The sequence below is a fragment of the Heliconius melpomene genome, chromosome 20 (assembly GCF_056956725.1).
Source record: "Heliconius melpomene rosina isolate 202511_hmr_F chromosome 20, ASM5695672v1, whole genome shotgun sequence".
Taxonomy (NCBI): Eukaryota; Metazoa; Arthropoda; class Insecta; order Lepidoptera; family Nymphalidae; genus Heliconius; species Heliconius melpomene.
In genome coordinates this window covers 12,335,667-12,361,994 of record NC_140408.1, presented here as the reverse complement: position 1 = coordinate 12,361,994, position 26,328 = coordinate 12,335,667, and the positions used below count along the sequence as shown (strand labels likewise).

Here is a 26,328-nt window from a genome sequence, read left to right as displayed (position 1 = left end):
TTAATTGTTTTTGCTGTACGTAACGTTGGTACCTATGTTTCATTTACATGTAATTGTGAAACTTGTTCGATTTTAAATTTATAAAAGTAAGTAGCATCATGCTTTATCCCGCATCAGCAGGGAAGGCAGAGGGAACCTAGTGTTAAGACACTCCGTTCTTCACTTAATATAATAATATGAAACAAAGATACCTCTAATCATATTATTTATTATGTAAATATATTTCATTATTTATTTATCGACCTTAAGGACGCCAAATCTCCTGCCTACAAAGCCATTAAGCCCACTACGTTAGGAATGTCCTCACGAGCATAATATATTATGTGTATTAATTTGCGCACTTATTGATTTTAATATAGTAGGTATAATTTATTGAATTTATTATATTAATAATTGATAGCCAGTTCTTGGGATTAAGAACAATTATTATATCAATAATAAAAAGTTATGACTTACAGCATACTTAATGATTTATTACTATCGACCTGACCGCGGCTTCGCCCGCTTGAACTGCACAATTGTTCAGTTATTAATCCCAATCTGACAATACCCATACATTTAAAACTAAAATTTCAGCTAATTTTGTTGTTTTATAGCAACCTTGCCGATCTAAATACGTTATGTTATATTAATATCGCTTCTTTATTTATGAGTCTAATTAAATGTTAAAGGAATTTAGGATATTAGGACTATTTAGGACATGAAAATAATTCAGAATTTTTAATAATCTAAGTACCTACGCTAACTATGATTGCTGTTACACCGGTTTACATCGAAACGATTAACGCGATGTAATATTACTCATAGCCTCCCTAAAAATGGACAATCTAACACAAAAAATATTTTTAAATTCGGACCAGCAGTTCCCGTCATAAGTGCGTTAAACCCGACAAACTCGTCAGCTATAATATCTATTTTTGTAGATAGAATGTTAAAGATTTTAGAATCTTTAAGATATCTTATTTGTAATAACATATGCTTAGGCAACCAATTTTTACCTGAAAAGGCAAAAAAATGCAGGAAAACCTATAGAATCACAATGCCTATTATAGAGTTTGCCACTTGCAGAGTATTAATGAGTCCTAGACTTCCTCCGTATATAGACCGATATGTGTTTGTTTGTACGGAAGCTAATGAAGGCGCTCTGTGAATACATCGATAGTGTTTCTTATGGATTTATTTGTATGTTTGTCCTTTATTTGCATATTGATGTAATTTTTATTTTCTTAGTGTAACCAAGTGGGGAACAGAGTGTCTTGTTCTGCGCTTACGTTGCTATAGCAGGATACAGCGTGAAGCGAGAATAATAAAAAAATTAAAGGAATATGAAACCAGTAGCCGTTTTAACTTTGTTTACGTGAACTATAAAACGTGAAATTCCGTATTTCCTTCATTTTCGTCACAATACTAGAAATTTATAAAAACTTAAATGAATTATTATAGTATTTTAAAAATGATACTATTAGATAGTTTCTAAGGTATACAGGTTCATATCCTAGAATAAAATCTTCTAGTATATTAATTTTTAAGTTTAAGTTACACAGAAATATCTAAGGCAGTCATCAATTTGCAAGATGACATCACATTCTCAATGCGCAGTATAGTTAATTTATACTGTTTGTCTGTATACCTATGTACATATATATATTATGGACTTGACAGAAGATTAAATATATGAAATTATGTAATCTCATATAATTATGGGTCTATCGATGTGGCTTACTGTAATCACTATAGTAGTGTGTTCGATTCTCACTTAAGGTCGGATTTTAGGACTAACAACTTTTTGAATACGGGAGAAAAGCGGGGAACGAACGAACATATATATTTTCAAATTTAATTTATAATCCATGAATAAATCATACTTGTATCTCTTTTCTTTAAAGATGATACACAGAGATGTTTAAATAAACACCTGTAGTTTAATCGATATCTAGGAAACTAAGATATTATCACAACCTTACTTGTACGTGATGGAAATTGAAATTATCGATTTAGTTCTAGACTTTAGCTCTAAAACAAGTTTAATATATTATTAAATTGAATGTGACATCACTATTTGTTCCACATTCAACTTTACATATATATAAAATACTCAAAACTTTATTCCGCGACTGCCTTTGTAAGACTCAAGTAGCTGCTCAAAATTTGCAGTTTGGGTTAATTATAAAACGTAAAATTAGTTTTTTCCTCGTTCCTCTAGATATTTCTGAAAATACTTATACTAGACTTCCCTCTGCCTTCCCTGCTATATGTGAGACAGGTACAGATATCTCAGAGAAATGTTTTAAACCAATGAATATTTTCACTTTCATGAAACAAATATATAATTACTTAAATATACATGTCTCGAGCCGGTGAACTTCCGGTCGGACTGACATTACTGACATTTTTATGTTAATAAGACGATTTGAATGTGCTTGCAAAGCTTAATTAATTAACGTATATTTTAATTTTAATGTCGCCTTGGCTATTGGCTACCTTCCAATAAAAGGTTTCTTGAGTATTTTTTCTTCAGCTTCACCTATCTTGAAGAAATCTTTTTTAATCTTTTGCGCTGCCCAAATGATGTAGGCCTTCCATAAAATTCACTAAAACCTCACGGTGCTCCTCCTCGACCGCCACTATACGAGGTCTAGGGCGAGAAGATACTCCAGGATACCCCAGCTTCGGGAACCAAATAGGCTTCTTGTAGAGTTGAGAACGATGGGCCACTTTTGGCGGTCTAATCGTTTTCTTGCGTAGTTGTCTCTTACTATTCTTCTATATAGCGGAGATGTGTGAAGTAATAAAGAAAATCTTCTTCACAAAATAGCAGGAAACGTCGTATATAAGCGCAGTGAAGCAAATTGTGACAAGTGGCGAGCGGTTAGATCACTCCTATTTGTGGAAGCTGGTAATTTCTATATGGGGGCGTTAATAATGTTGTTATCTCGATTGTTTTTGTGTGGATATGTGCCGAATTTTAGTGTCCCTCTAAACAAAACTTTAAACTGCCTTTTGGCCTACAAGGCACGGCGTTGAGTTCCACAAATTAAAAATTGAGGGAAACGTGATATACGGAGATTTTTACCACTAAACTCCTCCGCCTATACTGCTATATGGAGGATAGAATACCATCAGTCCAGTATCATCCTAACCGGATAGGTCCTAAATGCTAATGCATTTTTGTGGGTCTATAATTACTTATAAGCAATTACATATTACTAAATATAGTTATTAAAGTTACAACTGGAGTATAGAAATTATTAGTAAGTTACTTTCAAATTACAACCGCTTTTTACACGATTACAACATTTTGTATGGCCTGGATTCTATAGACTATAGACATGTCAAGATCTTTATCCATTTTTATAAAGGAATAGCTTTTGCGTTTTTTGTTAATATTTTTAAAGCCAGAGTGTATATAACTTATTTGTTTGTGTTAAAACTTCTTTTTAGGATTAAAATTATGATTTTTATTATATTAAACTATGGCTTATGTTTTTAATTATTTACGATATTGATTCCAATAGCAAGCTTGAACTGGCAGCTATCTAGTAGAATAGAACAAATTTAATGAAAGTGATAGTGGCGATAGTGTTTCTTTTTGTTTTTAATTTTATTATTTAAAATTAAATCGCGAAAGAAATAGACATCATTAAATGTATATTACGTTTAAGTTTTTCATGGTCATTATAGGTTTTCAATTGTATTATGGAGCAATGTACTTGTAAAGTAATACAGCTTCACGCCTTTTTTCGTAAATCGTTATATTGTACTTAAACAGTTTTGTTTTTTTTCCCGCATATCGCAGGGCACGCTGAGGGAACTTAGTGTTAAAACACTATTTCCCACTTTAAGTAGCATTTTCGAGACGTGGCGTGTTGAGTGACGAAGCACAACGTTGTGCACGCTACATCTAACAGAGCGAAAACGAAAGTAAATTAAATATAATCGTGGAAATCGAACCCACAAACGTCGCGTTTATAGTCAGACATTGTGTCACTGCACCATAACAGCGTAAATGTACTTAAAAAAACCTTTACTAATTATTAATATACACAGACAGACATACAACACATTTATATAACATAGCTGTCGTGTCAAAAGTAGTCCACATTCACGCAACGCGAAACCGTCAGACCGTAAACCGAAGACGGAGTTATGCTAGACTTGAGGACGTCTCCAAGGTCGTTACTTGCTCAATTCTGTGGTTTCCCCCAAATAATACAGTCCCCCAGACATAGCAGGGGAAATCAACTGGGAGGGGAATCTCGAGTGGGATTCGAACCCACAACCTGTCGCGTTTAAGTCAGCTTAGTCGCACGCCGTGATTTTTTGTTATGAGGACAGTTCTTGCCCTATTTTTTTAGCTACGCTTTCTTACAACGTTTCCACTCCAAATAACTTCTATACCTTTAAATGTATTTTAAGATCTGACATGTATTTTGACTAACACTAAGATTAACAGCTTCTTGATGCCTGTAATAAATCCTGGCTGGATTCATTAATTTCTTATTTTTTAATAAAAAAGTATGTTACGGCGCAGTGGGTAATCACGACGGCCGTGGACTTGATTCCCATTCAAGGAAACGAATTACATATTTTAATTTTCCACGATCCAGTAAGAAGACAGTATGAATAAGTCTCGTTCCCCCTTTCAAATTAGTGTGTGAAGTATTTAGAACGGAGTGTGTGTAAAAGAAAAAAAGTGTTAAGCACTTTCTTATTTTATTGATATAATTATTATGTATCTGTTAGATTTGCTAATATTAGATTTTTCTTTGCCACAAATTACTGACTATTTTAAAAATTCGGAGTTTTTAAATTATTTTCTGTGTTTTTTTATTATTTTTATATTAAATTAAACGCGATAAAGTAATGAAAAGTAATTCGATATGATTTTAATTTGAAATTGGAGGATAAAATTAAAATAAGTATATATAAGCTATTTACAGAGAAGCTAGTCTTAAGATATTTTAATCTTAAGACATTTTGGTCCTCGCTTTCCACCAACAGCAGAGACATCGCGCGGCAACTATTTAACCAATTATTAAATACATAAGGTGATGTAAAGATAACAAACATGACACACGACACAAGTATAGAAAATATGCGCAATATGCATACATAATTGTATAATTTTGTATTCTAATTAGAATTAAGTAACACTAACAAAAAATATGCTGCGAACAAAAAGAGAGCCGTAACACTTAATAGCTGTTACGATAACATAATGTACGTTCGGCGGTGGTGGTTGAATATATTAAATACAAGCGGCCCGCTCGCGGTTTCACCCGCGTGAACTAACTTTCGACCCCAAAAACAACCCCTTAGAAGTCGAATATTGCAAATTCCCGTCTTAGCGAGCACCTACGCCCTATAAGTAACTCCTATGCAAAATTTGAGATTCCTAGCACATGTAGTTTCTGAGATTTCGTGATGAGTGAGTGACCTTTCGATTTTATATATATAGATTTATATTTTTAGACTGTATCCCGCTTATAGCAAAGTAGAGAGGGATAATCTAGTCCTTGTGTTAGCATAGTCCGTTTTCCAATTTCTCGCCTATGGGGAAATGGGCAGTGATAAATCAAGTTTGCTTTTTTCTTTAATAAGCCTCACGGTGTATCCAGCACGGAGCAGGAAAGATAGAGAGCCTAGTGTTAAGACACTCAGCTCCCCACTTTCCGCTGAATTCCGGAGGTGTTTTGTGTTGAGTGGCAGAAATCGACGCCGCGTTTTGCCTCGACATCAGAGAGTAGAAATGATTGTATTTCATTTCCTCGAGTTGGTATCGAACCCACAACCTGTTCTGCCCCTGCAGTACGTCTGACCTCAAAATTGATCCATTCTGCGCAAATAAGATGGAACGACCTTGCTGTACGTTTTTGGTTATTGTTGATGTTCTATCAAAGGTATCTTAATAACGTGCGTAGGTTATGCAAGTGCAAAGGAATAAAAACTTTAATTTTATAGAAGTAACGTTGTTTTTACGAAAGAATTCAAAATTAGCTTTACGACTAAGGTTGTCTTTTTATATGGGTAGCAAGTTCGAATAGTATTGGCAAATTTGCTTTTATTTTGGTTTTGTTATTGATTGTTTTGTATTGATTTACAATTTTATTGTTACATTTTTAATTTTTGTAATGTCTGATGTGTATGTCAAAATAGTTGAGGCCTTCGAGATGCAGTGGGATAAGATCTGACTTTAAACGCAACGGTTATGGGTTCGATTTAATTTGTCCCCAAAAACTACATAATAAATATTGAATAATATAAATAGAAACATAAATTTATTGTTTCTATCGAGCATTGAAGAACTTATTCAAATGAAAAAAGAGTATTAAACGCTTCAACGAAAATTGCGTAAAAATTAACACGTTAATGTATACGTTTACTCGGGTAGACTGTAAAGTGGGTAAAAAGATCTATAGTTGCATAACTGACTATAAGATGATGTAACTCGAGTGAAGATGTATATGATGAGAAGTACCTACTGGTTTGTTTCAAATTGACAGTGTGTTTAGCTGGTGGTTTCTTCGGCAAAAAAGCATAAAAAATCTTTCGTTAATTAGTAACTAGTACTATGTACATATATACAAATAATATAACGAATAGCAAGAATTGCTGATCGTATAAATTGATCGATTGCCAACAGGGGGAATGAAATTTCTGATATTTTCATTTCCTTGCTCTGGTAATGATGCAAAACGCGGTGATATACTATGAACCTAAAAAAGTACTTAATAAAGGAAATAGTAAATATATATTATTTAAAATTCCTAATACGACTAAATGGTACTAAAATTATAACTGGAATTGAACAGTACTAAGAGTAGGTATTTACTACAAACCTGCCCTTGGGGCCTTGTCTTGGAACAGGTACGCAAACTAGATCTCCGGGGGCCATTAGACAAGTGCGTCTTAACTCTTTAACTACTTGTTTGCATACGACTATGACAATATGAAATTGTATTGGTTAAGTTTTGTATTAAATTTTGCTTGGAATATATTTTACTTATGGCTTTTATTGTACCTAGTTGAAATTTTGAGGGAATTTCAGTTGCTTTTTAATGGTCATTGAAGCTTAGCTTTAATTGTTATTTATAATTTGACCATGGGGAAAGGATTTTTCTAAATTCGACAAGAACGAGAAAAAACAAATTTTCCTTTATTATTCGACTTCTGTAAAAGGATTAGGTTATACATCTTAAATTCCATACAAACCAAGTTACATACAACAAATAGTATTTTAGAAAGGATAGGAATATTGATATGTTTACAAAAAATACACATACACAATGTACTCGTTAAATATCTATTCGCGATTCTTTGAAAACTGTGACAAATTTAGCTCCACAAGCGCGACAATACAACGCAAACACCGGCTATAGGCCAAGGATTATATTATAATCGTGTCGTACAAATTGTATACGTAATTAGTTTTTGTATCTCACTTAGTTAAAATGCTAAATTGAAGATTGATACTAAAGGATTGGGTGAATTATTTCCTTTCTTGTCCTGCTAACAAGATAAAGGGCGGCGTTTAATTTCGCCAGTCAATCTCTCGAAAATTGGGAGGAAACTTAATGAGAACACTAGGTTCCCCTACCACTACCCTGCTACATATGTAGCAACTACTACAGATACAAAATATAATTATCTCATGCAATCTGAATATCAAAAGTAGGCTCCATCACATATTATAACACAATCGTATTGTTATAAGAGAAAATTTCAACAAAACCAAATGCTTTATACCTACGCTATAATGAAACCGCTATTCATTTCGAGCTCAATCAAGTATGAATGGGAGCCAACGTATGGCATGACCTTGGTGAAATAATCTAGTTAATGTTTTTGAATATTTTTATATACACAGCGCCTTGAGTTGTTTTTTACGCATTAAGCAGTGATTAAACACTCCGTTTCCACTTCAGCGGCGGAACTCAGCGCCGCGCCTTCCAGATTGGGCAAATGTAATTAAGTTATTGGAAATGGAACTCGCAAACCTTGCGTTTATAGTATAAGACACTGTCACAACTATGTCACTGTGGCCTCTATATTTTGAAAATTAAATATATTTTGGTTCTCGTATGAGGACGTAAAAAAATGAGGTAGAATTCCGCCACTCAACATATGACAATGACTCGAAAATTGACTAGTGGACAACGGAATGTCTTAACACTATATTCCCATATATTGTAAATAATAAGCAAATATATTTTCTTAGTGTTTATACATTCCTTTGAAAAGAAAAAATAAAATTATACATCTTTTCATTTACCGCTATAATAAAATTAATCTTTATATAGATTCAAAATCAAAACCTTAGAGTTTATATATACACAAAAGCATCGTATATATAGCACACAATGTCCTAAAATCTACACAAAGCAAAAGCGAAGCTATTCATTACAGTGTATGGGAACTCTAACTACTAGTAGGTATATCCCTAACTCGACATCTAATTAATAGCCCTAGCCGTAGGGGAGATGTGCTGGGGTCGGGCAAGGGTTGAAAATTGTATGTGTTATACATACAGTGCGGTCTACGAGTCTTGGCCGCCCTGGAGATAGGTTTTTAGAACTTTTGCGCAAGAAATTGATCGAAAGTAAGAAAAATCCTAATTTACAGCTAACTTCAAGACTTACAACAATTGGGCGATATCGTTCTTTGCACCCTTATCAGAATGAGGAATTGAAAACAAAGAGTTATGTTTCACGCTACAAATAAGGTAGTGAGTTCGAATTCCACGGGATTATTTATATTTTTTTAGCCTTTCAATACATGTTAGATCCAATAGTTTAAGGTTTATTTATAAGGACGTATAAATAAATATTTAAAATGTAATACCGAAGGGTAGATCTCGTTGACATTTCTACGCTCAACAGGCCGTGTGATTGCTTCTAAAATTGCCCGCCACTTAGTTTAAATAACGTGATGTCTTATATATATTTTTAAAATAAAATTGTTGTTTTTTAATTATTTTATTATTATTTATTTTTTTAGTTTTCAAAATGTAAGAAAATCTATCATCAATATTCGACTATAATATTATATAAACAAAATCATTATTTGTTTAGGTATACTACAATTTTAATTTATTATCCCAATCAAAAATAACTCAAGTTTTTTCATATCGCTTAATTAAAATCTGTTATTCATTGGTTAATATTACTTACAAACTAATTATTGTATTTCTAACGCATCGATGAGAACATTTCTCCCGTCTTCGTACAATAAACACGCATAATCGATTGCATTTCACTTTTAAAACGACTTTCTCGGCTTCACCTGTGTGTTGATGTGCTAGGTATGTGAATAATACAATACTGTTTACAATGTTTCAAATAGTTTTCTTTTTTAGCTTCACGTTATATCCCGCTTATGGCAGGGTAGGCAGAGGGAATTAATAAATAATTTATAATCGTGAGCTTGTGCCATTGGATTTACATTGGATTCCCCCACCCTACTGTATTTAGAAAAAAAAAAATAATTTAATGCTGTTCGTTAAAGTCTATGGTTGACTATTAAATCACTTAATTACTTAGTCCACGTTAAGTTACCATTTCAAGTTGCACCCAAGTAAGGGATTGTCGCGAATATGGACAGCACCGACGTATCCGGTGCTTACAGCCCTTCCGGTCGCCTTTTTGTGTCTGTGTTTTTTTTATTTTGTGGTTATTTATTAATTAAAAGCTAAGCTTTTTGAGGACAGATATGATTTAAGTTGTGAGATTAGTTGTGAAAATGTATGAGTATTTTTCAATAACAGGATTTTGGATAGGGTGCCGTGGGGTAGGACAACGTGAATATAAACGCCGTTCATCGGTCGGTTGGGTTCGATTTGTATACGAAAGGATGAATTATTTTCATCGCTTTGGCAACATAAAGCGTAGCGTTAGGTTTCGCTTCTTATGACGCAATGTCTCGAATATTGGACGGTTCACGGGGATGACAGTGCCTTAACACTAGATCACTTCTGTCTTCTGTCTTCATATGAATAAAGATCGATATAAATATTTTTATGTATCTAAAGGAATATAATATATGAATGTAGCTATGTGATAATCATTAGCCTCATTCCGGCGAAATTAGGTGAATAGTAATTTTATATCATTAATAATATGATGGCAAAAACCATTAACGACAAGCAAAGTGCTAACTCGTTCTCGGTAAAGAAAGACTAGTGGTGTCCTGTAATTAGAGGTAGCGAATGAAAGTTAACTTTAAATATACTCGTACTTACCAGGTACTTCCATATTCTAGTAGAAAAACCCGGCGTATGCGCATCTTTTTTGTTTGGAAAGTATTGGCTTTATATTATAGTCTATTAATTTTACCTGCGGCTTCGTCTCCTTTGACACATTTAAGTACAGTATAGGTGACATCGAATCTATAATACAAAAATATTTTTGTGGAATTCAAAACAGGGATTCCTGAGGTCAGAGCTATCTCCTACACTTAGAGTGCCATAACTATCAATTATTTAAATTTGAACACAACAGTGCAACGGGCGAAGCCGCAAGTGGGAGCTAGTATTATATACCTGTTTACTTGTTATACTTCCAGGTAAAAGATTATTAAAAGTAACAAATTTGAATTAAACAATTATAGCCTTGACTTGTACTCAATTAACATGTACAGTAACACTCAATTATATAATTTGCTTTGATAATAATTTCACTTTTATTTTCTATTAATTGCTATACTTTTAATTCCAGTTTGCCATCGAGAGCACTTTCGATCGATTGCATTCACGTGTTTTTATATTTTAATGTCTGCGTTCCTACTCTGTAGCAAATTGCACAAGAAAGTTGAACTTTGTATTAGATATGTTTTGTGTTAGTGGAAAATTACGGTTTTATTAGGTCTTTTTTGTATTGGAAAAGCGCGGTGTTGAGTTCCGCGGCTCAAGTCGAAAAATTGTTTGTGTGTGGGAAAGGAGTGTCTAAACTTAGGTTTCCTCTGCCTACCCTGCTATGCATACGCGATTTTTTTTATTATGATACATGTTTAAATAATTTACCACCAGTTCATTAAAAAACGCCTCAGACCTGAGAAGAACCAGCATATAATAAAAATATTTACATGTAGGCAAAAAACAAATGACAGAATCATCTTTAACTAGATTATCTTTTTTTTAAACTTAAAATGCAATAAACATTGCCCAAGTAAACCACCGAGAAACCCGTATTTGAACCTACTAATTACGATGAATTACCTTAATTGACACTGTGCAACTACCACCGTGTTCCACTTTGATTAAATTACTTGTTATTTAAAAGAATCCGACGAATGGATGTTGTATGTTGTCTAAAGGTAAAATCATGTCTAAGTCTTCGTTAATTACCTTAACAGGTAAGGTTCTCCATTTAGTGTAGAATTGGTTTAAGTGTGACTAATTGACTATGAACTCATCACCATATGGGGATGAGTTCTATTTTGCTAATAGTTTCGATTGCTAAACTAATTTTGGTATTAAATAATTATTTATTGATAAGTTTCTCTTTTCTTTTAAAATGAATGTTCGCCCGCAATTTTGTTTGCAAAAAAAATCGAAAGTTAATTTTTTTGTCGTTCCTATAGGAATTTCTAGAGATCCTCTCTTAGTGTTCCCCTACACATCCTAACCTACTTTATGCTAAATTTCAACTTTCTAGTCGAGTCTGGCCGACAATACCGGATGATTTTTATGTATATAGATAATCTGTGTTCAATTCTAACTAAACGAAACTAATTAAGTATAATTTTTTAGCGAATATAGAAATTAGGTGCGACTTTAAGTTCCGCTACTCTTCACAGGGTTACAGAGTGAATCTATATTTTTTTATCATTTTTTATTTTCACAATCTCTATTTAGGCACTTTTTTTTTTACTTTGATTTAATATTTGAACTTTGATTAATCTGAAAATTAATTCGTATTATAGAGATAACAAGCCTCAATAAACAACATTTTTATTTATAATATTTCCCCATATCACATTATATGAAGAATGTATCATTTCCGCGTACAAGAGGAAATCGAGCGATCGGAAAGTTGTTTGACATGCACCTTCACTGCACACCGTGCACGCCGTACACTGTTATTGTGAGATGCAGCTTCCTGCACGCGCCCAAGATCATTCACCGTTTCGAGATGACACTACCTATATCCGTATATTTGAAACATGCTTTTACTTATGGTTACCCCCCAGCAGCCAAGAGTTGGTTGATGTGTGACAGGTTCTAAGTAACTTTGAAGGTACAGTGGCATAGTAAGGATTAGGGTGATGTAACCGATTCGAACCCATAGTTCCTGTAATTAGAGCGTTCAAACAAGCTATTTCTGTATAATATTGGAATATAAGTAAAAGAGCTGAAGAGTTTATTTGGTTTAATACAATAATTTCAGGAATTCTACTGGTTCCAATTGAAATCGACTGAAAAATTCAAAACTTTTGAGGTGGGTTCCTTGTGCGTTACCTATTCGTCCCCTCGAATTAGTGATTGAAATAAATACACATACTTGTAGCCACATTTCATACTGTAGTCTGTAATATACTAAACACAAGTCGTCTTAAATGTCCACATACATTCTCTAATCAATATGGTTCATCGGAGGTTTGGCGGGATTCGAACTCGTGACCGGCTTCGATCGTGACGTACTCACTATTCTAATGTTAAATACTAAGATATTGCTTAATGATTGTCCATTAGTACTTAGTATAATGTAGTTGGTGAGACAGTTATATATGTATGTTAATTTTCTGCCTGGCGATGGAAATTTGGGTATTGGATGGAATAGTGATTTTTTTCTCTGCATTGTATTTGTTTGAATATATTTAATAATTGAAATATAGTGTTGCGGCCGTAGTAGCGCGGAGGCACAAACATGTGACTGTAAACGTAGTGGTTCTGGGTTCAATACCCACAGGGGAAATAATTATTATTTATTAATATTTTATTTCTTCGCTTTCTTTCATACCTAAAGCTAATTTGATTAATTCTAAGAAATTAAAAAGTTACGATGTGTCATTATGTACTACTGTACTGCACGTTATTAACTTCTATTCTATGAAATAATATAAAAAACTAATGAATTAAAAAGAATTAAAGAATAAGAGAATTAAAGAGTAAAAACAAGTGCTATTATCGATATTTAAATTCCAATCCGTGATAGTATCTCGCTACATAATTGTGAGAGTGGGTTTGATTCTCGACCAAGTCAGCCGTGACGGATGCCATACTTGCACGATTTATTTATTGAATGATTGATAGAGTGATTATTGGCATATATTAATGTGAATTATTGTTATATTATGTAGTTGTTTGTATTTATTTTCCATTTAGAGGCTAAGTGTAAAGTAGCGGAAATCGAGAATGTAATTTACGTAGTCTAAAACTTTTATTCATATGTACAGACAGCGGTAGTTTTATTATATTTACTTATTATCGATTATGAGTTCAATTTCCACATTACTTATTATTTGTTAATATTTTCATTTTTTCGCACTGGTATACCAAGGCAATCGCGTGTCGTTGAGTTCCGCCACTCAACACGGCATGCCTCGAAAATTTCACAGAAAGTGAGGAACGGAGTCTCTTATTAACACTAGGTTCCATTTGCCTACCCTACCATATGCAGGATACAGCGTGGAGGTGAAAAAAGTAGGTACTTTTAGTTTGTATTCCATAGTTAACGTAAACATACTTTAATTTAGGTTAAATTAAACTCTTTCAAAGCTAAACCCGTACATGTTTATAAAGAATAAGTTTTCCCCCAAACTAAAAGCACCTGCTCCATTTCAAACTAAGCAGTTCTAAATGAAATGAAAAGATTTTTAATCTCAATAGTTTTTATTTATATTTATTTATACTTACGTCAGTCCAACTGCAGTACAACTGCAGTTGGTATTATATATATTTGAATGCTATATAGGTTATAATTAATATTTTTATGTAATATAATAATGTTGGGTCCATAGTGGCACAGTTGTGTCTGTCTGTAGACGCGATGGTTGTGGGTTCGGTCCCCTCTCGCGGGTATGCTGGCACACTGGTAGATAAAGCACTTTATAGCCAAGATAATCTAGCTACGCTAATACGAGAAATATCTGTACACTGAGGCCGTTGTAACTCGTAGCACAGTGGCATTGCGATTGGCTGTAAACGCAACGATTGTGCGTTCGAATCCCTCTCGTAGAAATTAGTTATTTTCATTTCTTCACTCTAGTAACTTGATAATAGATAGAAAATAGATAGAAGACGGAGAATGATGAGTCTTATCACTAGATTCCCTCTGCCTATCCTGCTATATGCGGGATAATTTGCGTAAAACTAAGAAAAAATTCTTTATCTACACATAATGTATCCACACTGACCATTCACAAGTTCCCACACTCTGGAAACCTTTAAAGCACTTGACCCCGTACGATTGTTGTTGCGCCTATATTGCGACCTCACATATTTTTGATCGAAACACCCTTATTCCTACAGAAACAAGAGCTATTATACTGAAAATCAATCGTGAAAGTTCAATCGTGGGTAGTTTAGGTTTCGAGTGTAGCTAAAAGCGTAGAAATTGTAAGGAGCTGAAATCTTTGTTTTGTTTATAGGTATTAAGGAACAAATATAGTCGCTCTGGTAAATTTTGATAGTTGACATGTCTTTAGTGATACTCGCAAAGGTAAAATAGGTTTAAAATATCTGTAAAAAAAATTTTAACAAATAAAGCGTATTACACTGTTCAAGAATATTTAGAGGATAAGCATGTATGGAATTAATGTCTATTGAATGTAATGCAGGATAGCTGCCAGCTAATGTAATAGTAAAATATACCATAGATTTTGAAAAGAGCAACTGTAGAGTTTCTTGCCGGCTCTTCTCAGCAGTCAGCAACTGTCTTCCGAACCGGTGATAGCTTTTTGTTCATATGTTCATTCGACGATTCAAAAGTGCTTATAATAATTGCCTATTTGAATAAAGAATATTTAATTTTTTTTTTTAAAACGATGTCGTTTCAATGCTACAAAGAAATAAACATATGTACATAGACTGGTAAATATATTACCCTCCTTTGAAATGCACAGTCGGGTGATAACTTAATGAATTACTTACCTTACAATTTTTATCTAGATATCGTATTTTAATTATTTAAAATAAGCTGTATCTTTAGTAAATTACTTATAAATTTACAAAATTCCATTAAGAACAGAGTCCACGACTTCAAAGCCCGTGATTGTACTGTATACGAATATATACTCTCGTCTAGTACCTACTCGATAGTAAATACGTAAGCCCTTTAGGCGTTTAAAATCAATAATAATAATAATAATCCAGTAACTATCATAACGATACTAAAGCCATACAAGGTACTACGGACACCCTTTACCGACTTTCACCCGAGAAACCAGCTTAATTGAAACGCTTTCTCGATCTATGATTGCCCCCCGGCGTTGCGCCAGTACAAGGATTTTTTTTGTTTCAAACCCATATAGCAAGAAAACAGTGGGCCTAAACACTACGCAATGTTGTTCACTCAACAAGCAATGTTTCCTTGATAGAACTATAAGTGGAGAATATGGAACGGAGTGTCTTAAAACTAAATTTGCTCTACCGTAGCAAAAAGAATCGAACCCACAACCTGTCTTGTTAACTGTCGCACGCCTAGCCTTCGCCATAACTGGCCGCAATTAATATTTGACTAATATATATACTTCAGTTGATATTTCGTTCTATCTAATCTAGACATATCCACGTGTCCGCTAGTATCTAATAATAGTCAAAAGTGTTAATTTCCTCTGTCCTTGACAAAGATGTATAGTTTTTGTAGTAGGATGTTATAGTTTTTTTGTTTATAGATATAGGTATATTCTAGTGTTTTTGTGTAAACATCTAGGTAGGTATGTATAATTTAATTGGGTTTTACAAAATAACGGGAAGTAAACGTGATGGGTGTGCATTCGGCACCCACTGTGGGCTATGATTGTATTTGAATTATTGTTTATTTAACCGTTTTACAAATTACTTTTTTCTGCACATCCTGCAAAACTGAACCGAAAAAGCCTAGTGTAAAACACTCATTTTCCGTTGTATATATTTTGTTCTGTTGTGTGATGATAAAAATATAATAAAAATGTTATATTGAGAGTTTACATCTATCGATCGATCGATATCGATCTAGGTACACAATGTCTCCAGAATTAGTAATAATATTACTAATATACGGGGTTACTTACTACTAGGTTCCCTTTACATTCTTCTCGCAATCGCAAAAAAAAAAACCATTTGAATATTACAGTTAAAAATCGAATGAATGAGCGTGAAAATGAATTCATTGAGACGTACCGTTTCATTAACGTATCTGTCGGCCGATATTTCGTCAGTGGGTCGCACGCGACACCGTGGTGAATGGTGGTGGTACCTACCACTGTTAGGTTCGGTTAGTGGTGTGTAACGTTATTTTTTTATTTTGTGAGGTGGTTTTTTTTTAAATTTTTTTTCTTTTATTTTACGTAAATAATTTTTAATCTATATTTATATCGTAGGACTTCCAAGTTAAGATATATTTTATTTTTTTTGTCTGTTTGACGGTTTATGCTTTTGTGCATGCTAATCTCAGAATTGGCTTAACCGATTTAAATGCCGTTTTCACTATTTAATTCTGACAGATTACCCTTAACATTAAGTGTTAGTTTTATTTTAATCTAAAATATTGCGTGCAACAATATTGCTACAAAATAAGTGTATTTTAAGTTGGCTGAAAGTTCAGTTTTCAATATATATTGAAAATTGTACCATATGGATGTTGTCATTAAAATGATAGTGTTTCTAGTTATACATAATTCGAAAGTAATTCAAATGAGAAAATAATAGTTTAATGGTTAAAGCGGGCGAAGCCGTGAGTGAGAGTTCTGGTAGTACATTATAAACTGTTTGAAGCCGTCGTGGTGCAACGACAGAGCGTCCGACTGGAAACGCGACGGTCCCTCAATTTTATCTTTAATAGATCACTCATTTTAACGTTATATAACCTACAAACTCTCATATTTATAACACCATTAAAAATACATCACATAAATTGAATTTCCAGTTCTAAATCCATTTAAAATCCAAATGGTTAAACATTACCTTACATTACTCTAGTGTAATAGTGTAGTGTTAGTGTAGTGTAGTGATAAAATTAGTGACACACAAATAGAGCTAGTGATACAACACTATATGTAAAATGTTAAAATGGCGTTCATTGGGCCGAGGAACAGTGCGCCCGTTATTAAGGACAGTCTACATACACCGGCGTACGAGGTAAGTTTTTTGTTTTTAGAACTTTTAAATAATGATTTTCATTGCTTTGTTTTATGTAGTGCCTATCTATATCGCCTTTGAAATTAATTGTTTTTCTTTATATATTTTCATTACTTTATGGTGTATAGTATAGAAAGAAGATATGTCGAGTGGTGGAAACTGTATGTTGTATTTTGACTAGACGTACGTTTTAGACATTAATGAAGCTAAAATGATGCGTGAAGCAAAAAAAGTATTTAATAATATCAGGAATTGAAAGAAGTATATTTGTTGTGAAATAACTACGTTACAAAAAATACAACTTTTTTACTATACAATGAGAGAGACCGTCGCGGCACAACGACACAACGTCTGACTGTAAACACGACAGTTGTGAGTTCGATTCACATTCGGGTTAAGAACAAAGTAAAACCGCTGCGTTAGGTTTCACCATTCAATACGTTATGTCTGGAAAATTGGGCGGCGAGTGGGCAGCGGAATATTTCAAAGGAGCACTGGGTTTCATCTGCCGTGCTAAGTGCGGGATACAGCGTGAAGCTATAAAATAAAACGTGCGATATTTTGTTGCACAATGAGGAATTTTGTAAACACTTGTGGTATTATTGTTTAGGAACATTGTAACGTCAATGTATACGTTATGGACTTTGTGGAACAATTTAATTCAATTTATATTTTTTTTGTATTTAAATATATTATTTCTATTTGATGCATATACTATACTAGGCGAGGTAAACTGTGTGAATTTAATGAAAGTACTCGTTTCTTCTCTTTGCTCTGAAATAAAGAAGCTATTTTCAGTGTGAGACCACGCATAGTACTTTATTTGACCATTTTTGCTTTCCTTTTTATCCCGCGTATAGTATAACAGGGAAGGCAGAAATAAACTAGTGTTAAAACACTCTGCTCTCCGTCCGAGTCATATAAGGTGCATTATGACAGATGGATATTAACCCCATGTTAAAAAGATCATTAATTTCGGATTGTACCAAGAACCATCGCGTTTACAATTTACTGTCCCTTTGCTTCCCTTTGTGTAATTCGAATCTATAACCACCGCGCGTCTAAACTACGCTGCCCCAGTGTCGCTAGCAATGTGTTATGGCGTATACAATTGTAAATGATTACTTGCGCAAGCACCGATTAAGCACGTACTTACTGACATACTTGTTTACATGTGCAGGGTATTTTACTTGAGTTATGTTAGTTTTTTAGAGTGGTTGTGGCTTAATTGTAAAGTATGTGACAGTACGCCGTGAGTATGGGTTCGATTTCCATTCGAGATAAAGTGTTGTTTTTTTAAAAAAAAATGTATCCGATTTCTCGGTCTTGTTAGGTGCGCGGAGTATGATGTTTATGGAAAGCAGATGGGGTTAACTGAAATGGCCTCTCCATTTCAATTGGCCGAAAAAGTAATGATTGAAGGGCACGGAATTTTTCATTATACATGTAGGCTGTTCTTTTTGTTTTTCTTATTTTTTTACTAATGTACTTTTACTGTCGTTTATTATTTTATTTAAGACAATTTACATTGAATATCTATATTACACGCAAAACAATGATCTCTCAAAGGAATTTTATAAAATAGCATGGTTATTCTAAGCTTGTGGCAGCTAAGCGTTTCCATTGGGAAGTATTTTGATTTCCTCCCTCTGTCACCAAGACAAAGTGCGACATTCAGTTCTGCCACTCTACACAGATTGTCTCGGAAATTGACCGGTGGGGAATAGAGTTTCTTAAGATTAGGTTCCCTCTGTCATTACCCTTGCTACCTATGGCGTGGGATACAGCGTAATAAGAAAAAAAAACATTGTAAGCTTTTTTGTAAGTTCACGTAAACTTTTCGAGCACTCGAGACGAACGGTCACCCATCCAAATCTAGCCGCCACTATTGTAACTTAACTCTCGTTATGCGCGGGTGCCCTAGCCTACTCTGCAGCTAGGTGAATAAACTTTGTTACGACGCGATGGAATGCTATGCGATTTATGTAATAATATAAGTGTCGACGGGATGCACGTGATCGTTTTTAGTTTTATTATAGAAAATTATGGGTGTTTTTAGCGTTGTTTTATCAAAATCAAAATAGGCTATTTCGTCGGTCGTTTATCTGATATTGAGTTTTAATACATGTCGAACGTCGTACTATGTCCAACTAATGCAGAAAATTAATGATTGTAAAAATATTAAGTTTGTACCGAGTGGAATAGAACCTACAACCGTCTAACATACAAATTCATGTCGTGTATGCAAAAAAAGTAAAAAAAATACAAGTAATATTAATAGCTGCATATCATAGGCAACCCTAATATTGGCTTAAGATGTGACAAACATGTTTGAATTATCCGCAAGGACGTGTCGACAATTTTTCTCTGATTAATCGAATATGTGATCCAAAAATAATTGGAAAGTGATAACATTTTGTTGAAGCCGCTTCGTGAAACAGTGTCCGGCTGTAAACGCGTCAGTAGTGGGTTCGATCCCCATTGGGGGGACTCCGCCGAATTCTGGAGCTATTGTGTGTTGAGCGGTGAAACACAACGCCGAGTTTTGACATGTTACCGAAGCGGAGAAATGAAAATATTAAATATTTCATTCTGATGAGTGGGAATCAAATCTACAACCCTCGCATTTACACGTATCGCCCGGCTCTGCGCCTCGACAGCCCCATCGCTGTTTTCTTTTTTTCTTATTAATATAAGTAGTATGTGTTCATAATATATGAAAGTTTAAGCCTTAAAGTAACGTCTAAGTAGATTATACTCTCATTGGAGAAATGATAATCTCGTAAACCAATATATTTAATAGTTCTTTTAAACTTTAAAGCTATTAACTTGTATGTTTTCACTTTATGATATTAACTATTACCTATAGTTTCTTTCGTCTATACTCTATACGCATGTTACGCCACTCACCCATACTATGTCTTGCGTCTAAGCGGAGAGCTGCCAAGATTCTGTTTATGTAAACAGATTTATTGATTTTATGTGACCTGATTAGGAAAATTCTTTTTTTTCTTAACAAGCCTTATAGAATCATTTTGTTGTCTGTCGGTCTTTCCATCTGTCCGTCCTTCCGCAAATTTAAGTCTGTCAACTATTATAAATTGTAGTTCCCGTAGACCTACAATTGTAGTATTATGAAATTGGTACGGAACACTCAGTGGGCAAGTTCGACTCTCACTTGACGGAATTTTTAATGTTATTTTACGATATGATAATTTAGTCCGATTTAAACAATATGAAAATCACGCCCACCGCCTCTTTGTATGTATATGTAGTAGAGACGGAAAAGACAGATTTCTCAATAATAAAAATAATGATGAAGTTATTTACTTTGAATCAACTGTTATTCACGGTACACCCACACTCGACAATTTGTTAGAATTCATATGTATGTATGAATGAATGTATGTATATCAATTTGTCGTTTTATATGTTAATAGGGTTGTTTGTATAAAATTTTGTTTGTTGCTTCAGTCAAGAATCAATCTTTTTAATTCTTTGTATATGAATATATTAATTTATTGAAAAATCAATTTATTCGGTAGTATATCAAGGTCCGTTCCAAACTTTCTGCTTACTTCTCGTAACATTGCGTGTTGAAATGCGGAACTCACCGCCGCGTTCTGCCTACCAGAATGGGAATGAAAATATTAAAAAGACCTTAACAGGGCAAATAATGTTACTTTTGCTCCTACTTTTTTCTTTTACCTTAATGCCCTCTCAGTGGGAATCAAACCCATAACCGTCGCGCTTAGAGGATGTGCCAACCACGATGGCCTCAAATAATTATAATTTTGCCAGCCCTGATATATACTCGTATGACCTCATTGTGACAAATTGGTTTGACTTTTGTCTCTGATGGTTGTAAAGGATTAAGTGTTAAATGTCGTTTTATTTTGTTGCTTCTCGAAAATAAGATGCAGATGTTAGTGTAGTTCATTACAAAAAATGAATTAACCATAGTATTTTATTATTACGAGGCCGTCTTGGCGTAGCAGCATACGTACGTTGGACTGTAAACGCGATGGTTGTGGGATCGATTCTCACTTAGCAAAATTAATTGCTTTTAATTTTCTCGCTTTGGTAGCAAGACTAAAAGCGGGGTTGAGTTTCATCACTTGATCGTCGTGTTTTAACACTCGATGTCTCGAAAATTGTGCGTGAGGTACCTACAGAGTGTCTTGACACGAAGTTATCTCTGCCCTTTTTATGTACTTACATAAGATTCCAAAGGAAATTTAAGTAATAACCCTTTTCGCTCTTCGGCATAGTCGGATAAAAAATAAGGAAGTGAACTCAACGTTAATATACATTGTAAGGAACAGATTTAATTATACGTACATACATAATATGTTAAAGTTTTAATGTAAAACTGGTATATCTTAGTTTTTGTTTTATTTAGCCTAAGTGCGGTGTTGAGTTTCGTCTTGTCTTAACACCTAGGTTTCCACTTTCTACCCTGTGCTATATGCGTGAAGCTAGCCTATTATAGTTAATACGCTAAATTATGGTTAAAATTATAAGTAAAAATATGCTATTATAATGTTTTTATAGTTTTCTTTAGTCGCTTTGATGATTATCTAAATGTAAAGATTATATAAAAATAAGGTTGCCATAACAATTGGCGTGGATGAAATTTATTGTGGTGTAGAGGGAAATAGCAAAATTAAAAAGAATAATTATATAATAGAGGTGGTAGAGGCTCATTAGGTCAGGGTCTGACCCTAAACACGATGGTTGTTGGTTCGATTTTCATATTAAACGAATCTTATTTAGAAGAACGAACGAAAGAACTTTAGAATTTCCAAAGTTACGTATACTGCGAATTCCATAACTGGTTCGAATAGGTTTTTTTGATACTTCATCGTAGTTCAGTTCATAAATAAAAATATTTTTTCTTTACAATTAATAAGATTAATGCGCACGTTAATAATAAGATAAGATAAGATAAAAAGTCTTTATTGCACATCTACAAGAGTTAAAATTATAATTTTAAGACATAAAATGCACAAAGGCGGCCTTATCACTAAAAGTGATCTCTTCCAGGCAACCAATCCAAGGATAGAATACATCTAAGAGTGAGGGCAAAATGTGGTGCAAAGCTTGAGTAAACTTAATAAATATATAACCTGTACATACAATACATAATACATATAGACACGTACATATAGTTATTCATATATATACAATACACATACATAAATATATAGATAATATACATACACATATACATTAAATATATATAATATAATTGGGAAAGAGAAAATAAGATAAAATAAATGATAAAAATACAAATAGGTATACATATACTACATCCGAAGATAATGATTCTTAACTTTACGCTTAAAGATATTTATAGACGTAGACCGTCTCACGTCTCGTGGTAACGCATTCCATAATTTCACTGCTTCTACAGTAAAAGATTTACTGTAGCAGTGAGTGCGGCACAGCGGGAACTCGAGCACGTTATCACGTTTCGAGCGGAGACTGAAAGGAATACAGGAGTTAGAGCCAAGGAAGGAAAAGCGTTCCTTAAGGTAGGAAGGAGTATCGGGATGGAAAAGGATGGAATAGAGGAGCGTGACAGTGTGGAGGTTCCGACGGTTTTGTACAGAAAGCCACCGCAGCCTAACACGATACTGGCTGATGTGATCAAATTTCCTCAGTCCGAAGATGAATCTAATAACCAGGTTTTGTAGGCGTTCAAGTGTATTGAGCAATTGTTGCGAAATGTCCAGATAACAGGTGTCAGCATAGTCTAATATAGGCAGCAAGAGTGAGTGCGCCAGGGAGATCTTGGTTTGTATGGGCAAAAGATTTTTCCATCTCTTTAGCCTACCAATAGTGTAGTACATCTTACGACTCAGCTCAGAGATGTGAGGAGCCCAGGAGAGAGTGCTGTCCACCTTGATACCCAGATTTTTAACAGTGTTACTGTATTCCAGCTTACAATTGTCAAGGGTAATATGAGGATAGGAAGAGAAATTTAATATAGCTATTTGTTGGCGACTGCCTAGGAAACACACCTGTGACTTTTTAGGATTTATTGCCAAACCAAATGACTTGCTCCAGGTACTGATTGTATGCAGGTTGGAATTTACTAGATCAATAGCTTTCGCAATGTCATTCACGTCCGCGGTCAAATAAATTTGCAGGTCATCGGCGTATAAATGGAAGGAAACGGATAGGAGCTTGGTAACGGAGTTAATGAAAATGGAAAAAAGGAGAGGAGAAAGGACGCCACCCTGCGGAACCCCAGCACTAAGACGACATACGGATGATCGCTGATCGTTAATACGAACAGTTTGCTCTCGTTCATGTAGATAGGAGTAAAACCATTCAATAGCATCAGAGGATACATTAATGGACTTAAGAATTGCTAAGAGGATATCAAAATCAACAGTGTTAAAAGCATTCGAAAAGTCCAGTAGTACAAGAATAGTAATTTGTTGATTATCGATACCCAACCTAATGTCGTCATTTACTTTATTTAATGCCGTAACCGTGCTGTGCCCAGGTCGAAATCCAGACTGGAAGGGGGATAGGATTTTAATAATAATAATAATTCCTCGATCTTTGTCTAAAATATATATTTTTAAGTTATGCCATTTTTCTATTAGCTGTTCTATAATAATTTATTAATTCACAAACAGTCCTTGACGCATTGCAGAAGTCAGTGGCTACTAGATAATTGTTTAAAGCAAAAACTTGTAACTTTATATTGTGATTTTAATTATTATGTTGGAAATAATTAATTACTATTATAAATATACGATGTCATTTTTTTTTGCTTTACGCTATAGGTATACCGTATTTAAAGATTTGTATTATGAGGTCTTCGTGAAACAGTTCGATTCCCGCGCAGAAAATTGAATTATTTTTATTTCTCCGCTCAGTTCTTCCATTCACCACGTTTTGTTTTAAATGTCGGTTAAAACATTTACAACAAAACGTGGTGAATGGAATTTAATAAAAAAAAATATACAATAAAAAAGAAGTTACCGCGAAAAAAAAAGTTACTATTTAAATGGAATTTAAATAGTAACTTTTTTTTTCGCGGGTAGACTCAAAAGTGCATACACGTCTTTTTTGTCCGCTCTTAAAAATCTTTTTTAATAAATTAGTTTAATAATTGAATATATGTGTTAAGTTTTAAATACTGGTGCTTAAGTTGACTATAACTAACTTTCCAACACAAATTTACGCTAGTTGACTCAATCATGGATACGCCTGTGGAACAGTTACTAAGAAATATGAACGATCTAACCTCCATGTTTTCTTCTCGCATGGGTGAGTTCGAAAAGAACTTATCTCAGCCTAGTTCAGCCACCACAACACCCACTTTGAAGGCTTTGGCCGCAGATTATCATACATTTAAGGCTTTTGTGTGGAAGACACTCGGCCTATTAAAGTCACAAGTTGAGCTGGTTATACGCACTATGGACCGCTTGGACACCCACTCGAGGCGAAAGGTGCTTTTGCTTCATGGAATTAAGGAGGAGAAGGATGAGGATATTTTAGAGAAGACAATAGAAATACTATCCAGGCAAATGAAGTTGTCCGAAGTTAAGTCTACTTCTATTGAATCTTGTCATAGACTTGGTACTAAGAAAGATTCTGCCAGGCCTGTTATTATCAGATTTACCAGTCTAAAGATACGCTCCAACGTTTGGAATGCAAAAACATCACTAAAAGGCACTAAAATTACTATGACTGAATTTTTAACGAAATCGCGTCAGGAAGTGTTCTTAGCGGCCCGTAAACACTTCGGTATTAGAAAATGCTGGTCTGCCGACGGCATGATAGTAATACTACTTAACAACAAATCACGAGTCAAGATTTCCTCTGTGCATGAACTTAATAGTTTAATAGAACAAAATCCACTCCTAAAGTCCGCCGTCAATAAGTAGCCGCATATCTTATTTGTTACCACCTTAAATTAGTCGGCTTATATGTGATAACTTGTGTAGTCATCTATTCGTTGATCATTCTCACTTTTTTTTTGTGTGTTCTAATTGTAGGGTACATCTTTTTATTCTTAGCCGATATATTTTTTTAAAATACTTATGTTAAACTGTTTTTTTTTCTAATAAAAGATTATTATTAGACAAACAAGAGTTTGTTTACTTTGTAATTTACATCACGTATATATCTGACATGTGTCATTTTGTTATAGAATAGAAATTATACAGATAACATTAGTAAGTTAATTGTCTTTGTGTATTGCAGATTGTTTATGTATTATTTTTCTTAAGTCCTTTGGTAAATTGTAGTTTTGTTTTTTTTTTAATAATCTTTTATCTAATGTAATGTCTAGTGTATATAATCTTATTTTTTTTTATATAGTCAACTTGTGCACGTGGATTTTCTGTGTCATTTGTTATAGTTTAAATTATATTACATTCATATTTATATTTTAATTTATTTATATATAATATTTTATATATATATATATATATTTATTTATAGTATATTTTTTTTTATATAGTATATAATAATGGATATTGACGATGAATTCTTCTCTTGCTCATCTAGCAATAACTATGACAGTACTGTTAGTAGTCACTCGTCTTTTTCAGATACTGAAACACTTGCTGACAAGCTGTCTAATATTTTCATCACTCCTTCCTCTCTATCCTTGGTGCATATAAACGCGCAGAGTATACCTGCTCACTATATCGATCTTCTCACATCCTTTGACTCCAGCATAGTCGATTGTATACTTATTTCTGAGACCTGGCTAAAGCCATCCCTTTCGTCCTCTTGCTATTCCTTACCGGGTTATCAGTTATTCCGTAATGATCGCACTGAACGTGGTGGTGGTGGCGTTGGTATTTACCTTCGTAACCATATTCCCGCCAGTGTAGTCTCTTGCTCCGCTCCTCATCCTAATGGTTCTCTAGAATATCTTTTTTTAGAATTGAAATTGCGTCACACCAAAGTTCTTATTGGAGTCCTGTACTCCCCGAATGACCAAATCAATTACTTTAGCACTTTAGACAATATTCTTGAGAACCTCCGACCTCAATATGAACATGTCATATGTATGGGCG

The 26,328-nt window shown here is 34.0% G+C and overlaps 1 protein-coding gene across 5 annotated transcripts in view; it reads left to right on the top strand.

Annotated features, from left to right (window-relative positions):
- The window catches only part of Wdr62 (WD repeat domain 62), a 72,027-nt gene that overhangs the window by 5,763 nt on the left and 39,936 nt on the right, over positions 1-26,328 (top strand). Inside the window, exon 1 of one of the 5 annotated variants that reach the window (XM_085204035.1) lies at positions 17,071-17,275. The exons of the other annotated variants lie outside the window; for them this stretch is intronic. Within the exon in view, the coding sequence (XP_085060161.1) occupies positions 17,207-17,275 (69 nt within the window). The 5' untranslated portion in view covers positions 17,071-17,206. Of the gene's footprint in view, positions 1-17,070; positions 17,276-26,328 lie in introns of those variants that run through there. 5 annotated transcript variants of the gene reach the window in all.